We start from the raw sequence: 5,325 nt of genomic DNA on the forward strand, positions 1-5,325 counted from the left end.
AAAACATATGTAAACATTTCACAAGACTCCTACTTTAGCTCTAACCCAGCAACCTATCATTACCCAAGGGACATGCAAGCATGCAGTGTGGGTTGATATATTATAGAAAACATGCCCTTAACAATGCATTGAGTAGAATACGTGTCAGTAATTGTCAAAAGCATTAAACTTACTGCTAAAGATTTATTATAAATAGTAAATATTTTGTACAAATATTGGGCAAACATTAACGATAACTTGAAGTTAAACTATTTACAAATAAAGCTTGATTTATTAACAACTTTAGTCTATACAGAATTGTTCACATTCGCTGCAGTATTGGATAAAGGATTTTAGTTGAATTTTGATTTCCGGTTTATGAAGCTATGTCTTGTGAGAATTATAAACCAGCACAGCCCTTAGCTTTAAGGCAACTTAATCAAAAATATGAATTGGATCATAAAAATAAGTTGAGAAAGAAGAAAATAAAATTTGCTGGAAATTTTAAAGAGTCTTCAGAGCAGTTGGCAATGGAGTTTGGCAGAAATTCCAGCATACATGGCATGAATAGGCTATTTCAAGAGGATTCCAATAAATATGAGAGGTTATAAGAAAAAGATGCAGCTACAATTACTTTTTAAATAAATTTTACTTTGCAGATTCTTTTGGCTTCTAGTACTTATCTATGCCCTCTTGGGCTCAGTTTATGTCTGCCTCATACTTTCCCAGCGCTTTAATGCTGGTACCTTTCAAACTGTAGTTGAGAGTACCAATTCTCCAGTATTCCGTATACCCTTTCCCGAAATTAAAATCTGCAATGAAAATCAATTAAACTGGGACCGTCTAGAAGAGGCCAAACATCTGTTTATGCCCCACGAAAATGATACCGAGAAAATACGCCTGTTTGAAATGGTTATTAGTCTGTATGACAATATAACATTTGGAGTATTTAAGCAATTTGGTGTCCTAGAAGGTGAACCCCTAGAACTGGTGAACAGTGTCAACTTTACTTTAGTTTTTGAATTCATGACCTGGCGTTGCGAGGAGTTATTGGCGGATTGTAAATGGCGTCATTTTAAGATAAACTGTTGTGATATTTTTGTGAGAAGCAAAGGACAAGACGGTCTTTGCTGGCACTTTAATACTCTGTCCACAAATGAAACCAGACACAAACATTTACTGGATGATAAATATCCCTTGAGAACAGGAGGTTCTGGACCGGAAAGTGGTTTAATTGTGCATGTCATGTTGAATGAAGAGAAGCACTATCGTCAGCATAATAAAAAGGGCATTTGGGTGAGATTTTTTCAAGAAATTTAAGAAATTTCGTATTAAATGATGGCAAATTGCATCAATAGGTAGCCATATTTGAACCAGGAGTTTTTCACAGAGATCCCTTATTTGTGCCAGCCAATACCGAGACTGTGATAGAAGTGGAACCAGTTGTTTATTTCTATGATAATGGCACCAGAAGTTTGCCACCCTCACAAAGGAATTGTATTTTTAATGTGAGTGTAATTTTTTGAGTCATGGAAATATAAACATATACGGACACCACTACATAATAAAAGACCCCCAAAGATTTGGGACCTCGGTGTCATTTTTGCAAAAACGTGATCATTTTCTCAGGCTCATATCTTGCAAACAGTTCGGAATTTTGATTTACTTTCTGAGGCAAAGTTATAGCCCTTGTCATAAGAAATAAAAATTGTGAACATATCAAATCAAAAAAACTTCATCTTCAAGATCAAAATCGCAAAAAACTTTAAAAAAATTGAAATACATTTTTTAAAGCTGCCTAAAAGTATGCTTTAGTTTATAATAATTTCATATTTTATGGCCCAAAACACTTAATTCCTTACTATTCCTTACTTAATTTCTTACTAACTTATATTGAACTACCTAAATGGTGTTAAGAATCATTCTTAGGAAGTTCATATGTTCTAGAAAGTTGTTTATTGAGATCTTGGATACATTTTTGTAGTTGATTGTTTCCTTGAATTTTGAACGGTTTGCTACCTATGGATCTGAACAGGAAAAAAAGGTAAAAAAATCGATTTTTTTAAAGTTTTTTTTGCTATTTTGATCTTGAAGATGAATTTTTTTGATTTTATATGTTCACAATTTTTGTTCTTTATGACAAGGGCTACAACTTTGCCTCAGAGAGTAGATCAAAATTCCGAACTGTTTGCAAGATATGAGCCTGAGAAAATTATCACTTTTTTGCAAAAATAACACCGAGGCCCAAAATCTTTGAGGGCCCATCAAAAAGTGCATGACTTTGGGCAAAACTGGGAGACAAGGGTCTTTTTTTTGGTCTTTTATCACCGTATATGGTTACTTTTTTTCGTGTTGCACTCTGTTATTTAATATTACTACTTATTATCATAATAATTTGCTATTAGGATGAACGTCACAGTTATGATTTCAAATCCTTGCCTGGTTTCAATTACATGCTGGAAAATTGCTACTCACAGTGCCATCTAGACTATTTACACAGTCGTTGTAACTGTACCATGCATATATTGTTTCCAACAGGTAAATTTACTTCACTTCAAATATTTAAATCTGGATTATTCTTTAATAAATTTGTTTTCTTTCCTCACAGTTCAATTTAAAGACTGTAATGCTGAAGATTTATTATGTTTGGCTAAATACAATGGTAAGTTTTTAAGCAAAACTAACAAGGTGTTTAGCCTCCATCTCACCCTTGTGTAGAAAACCACACAAAATTTATATTTTTTTATATATTTCTCCAAAAAAATTAAGGAATGTTCATGAAATTTCTAGATTTTTTCATGCCGCATTAATATAGTACAGAAAACTCTTTAATTTATTTAAAAATAATGCTTGAAAACGTGATATTTAAAAAGTTACGTTGCTAACACTGTTGTGTGGTTTTCCACACATGAGATTTTTCACATGAAACAGCATTTTTTTGATACCAAAAGTATGTTAAAAGAAAAACTAATATTATGTAACAATATAAAAATAAATATGTGTGAAAAACGACACACGAGGATAATCAACGTATTTTTTTGAGGTTGAAATTAAGGTTATATTTTAACTTATTATTTATCACAGAAAACGCTTTAATATATTCAAAAATAATGTTTGAAGCGAGATATTTAAAAATATACGTTGCTTACTCTGTTGTGTGGTTTTCCACACATGTATATTTTGCACTTATTTTGACACCAAAAATATGTTAAAAGAAAATCTAATATGATATAACAATATAACAATTAATATGTGTGGAAAACGACACACGAAGGTAAACCACGTAAGTTTTTTTAGGTTGAAATTAATGTTATATTTTAACTTGTTATTTATCACTGAAAACGCTTTAATTTATTAAAAAATAATGTTTGAAAACGAGATATTTAAAAAGTTACATTGCTTAATCTGTTGTGTGGTTTTCCACACATGAAAATTTTTCATTTGGAGCAGCATCTCTAGAAAGAAAAAATGTGATAATAAAAAATTGAATATGATGTAACAATATAAAAATAAATATGTGTGGAAAACAACACATGAGGGTAAACAACCTAAGTTTTTTTGAGGTTGAAATTAAGTTAATATTTTAACATATTGCTTAGCACAGAAAACAATTTAATTCATTAAAAAAAACCGGTTGAAAATGAGATATTTAGAAAGTTACGTTGCTTACTCTGTTGTGTTGTTTTCCACACATGTGTATTTTGCACTTATTTGGACACCAAAAATGTGTTAAAAGAAAATCTTTTATGATGTAACAATATAAAAATAATTATGTGTGGAAAACAATACATCAAGTTGAGATTAAGGTTAACCCTCTAACCGGCAAGGCTGCCTTTAGGCGGGTGTGTTAAATGTATGTAATGCTGCTTTATTTGGTTATTTTTCCCGTTATAACGGTAAATATGAGTAAAGAGACAAACAATTTACTTATTGTGATAAGCAAGAACGTGCACTTGTCTTTTGTTTGTTTTTATTCCAACGTATTTCTTTTTTTTTTCAAACAATAACCTGGTATATTATTTTACCTCGAAATATGTTTTTGGCCGGTTAGAGGGTTAAATTAATCGCCCATACATTTTAACGCTTTTAAACAAGATATTTAAAAAGTTACGTTGCTTACTCTGTTGTGTGATTTTCCACACATGTGAATTTTTCACTTGGAACAGCAACTTTTGACACCAAAAATTTGTTAAAAGAAAATGTAATATGATGTCTCAATGTAAAAATAAATATGTGTGGAAAACAACACACAAGGGTAAACTACGTAAATTTTTTTTAAATTGAATTAAAGATTAAATTAATCTTTTTTTAAATTTTAAATTGTTATTGTAATTAGTGTTGTTTTTCCTACTTTAAGATAACTTTCAATTTACCCATCAATCTGGCGAAGAGGACTTTGTACGTAGTACATACAAGGGCATGGTTTGCAAATGTATACGCAGTTGTTATTCATTTAATTATGTAGCGGATTTTAGACCATCATTTTTGCCAGCACATCACCACGACAAGAAAACGGTCATTGATTTAGACATACATTATCGTACCGAGACAATGTTTGTGTATCGCACCAGTTTGGTATTTGGTTGGGTGGATTTAATGGGTAATAATTTGCATTAACTTTATAAACGATTTTTAAATATTAACATTTGTAGTGGCTTTTGGCGGCATTGTTGGCCTATTTCTGGGCTGTTCTCTTATCAGTGGCATGGAATTGGTGTATTTTGTTTTGATTGAGTTGCCAGTTTTTATGTTTAATGAATTGAAATCTAAAATCAAGACAAAGAACTTCGATAATCGACATAATAAGCTGAATAATGGGAATTTGAATACCATTGAGAATTTTCAAAATAATCATTTAATTTATAAGAACTATTTCAGCAACAATAAGGACACTATGCAACACAAGTCACAGAATTACAATTTGGCAAATAAACAACATATTAAGTAAATTACAAAAATTCAATATTTTTTTAATAGTTTAAAAGATGTGCGAAAAAGTACCAATATACTGTTTTTATCTGCTTTTTTACCCTTAAGGGTTCGAATTTCAAAAAAAGTTAAATTTTAATTTTTATTTATTTTTTTTAATTAAATTATTATTTTTTAGATATAAGACTGCCGAATTTAGCTCCTAAACCTTGCAATTTCTAAAACTCCCATTATAGTGGATCTGCATAAGGAGAGGGAAACATATAGTCCAAATTTCATGTCTCTACCTTTGACGTTTTGCTAAGCGATGTTGAATCAATCATGGGGTCAAAATTGCCCAAGCAAGAAAATTAAATTTAGTGTTTATTAGAATCAAAAACAACGTGCGAAAGATGGCCAAAAAGATTGAATAACAAG

The 5,325-nt window shown here is 30.8% G+C and overlaps 1 protein-coding gene across 1 annotated transcript; it reads left to right on the top strand.

The window, feature by feature from the left end:
* The first annotated feature begins 365 nt into the window (after positions 1–365).
* Positions 366–4,927, top strand: LOC135950850 (pickpocket protein 19-like). Its single transcript, XM_065500375.1, has 7 exons — positions 366–583; positions 639–1,275; positions 1,338–1,487; positions 2,385–2,517; positions 2,588–2,641; positions 4,337–4,579; positions 4,632–4,927. Exons 1-7 carry the CDS (start codon positions 366–368, stop codon positions 4,925–4,927), a joined length of 1,731 nt encoding a protein of 576 aa, XP_065356447.1.
* Positions 4,928–5,325: the final 398 nt, after the last annotated feature.

The sequence above is a fragment of the Calliphora vicina genome, chromosome 2 (assembly GCF_958450345.1).
Source record: "Calliphora vicina chromosome 2, idCalVici1.1, whole genome shotgun sequence".
Lineage (NCBI taxonomy): Eukaryota > Metazoa > Arthropoda > Insecta > Diptera > Calliphoridae > Calliphora > Calliphora vicina.

Coding starts and splice junctions, on each gene's coding strand:
- LOC135950850 (XM_065500375.1), top strand. CDS start 366: ATGTCTTGTGAGAATTATAAACCAGCACAGCCCTTAGCTTTAAGGCAA. Junction 1,276..1,337: donor ATAATAAAAAGGGCATTTGG/GTGAGATTTTTT, acceptor TTGCATCAATAG/GTAGCCATATTTGAACCAGG. Junction 2,642..4,336: donor ATGTTTGGCTAAATACAATG/GTAAGTTTTTAA, acceptor TCCTACTTTAAG/ATAACTTTCAATTTACCCAT.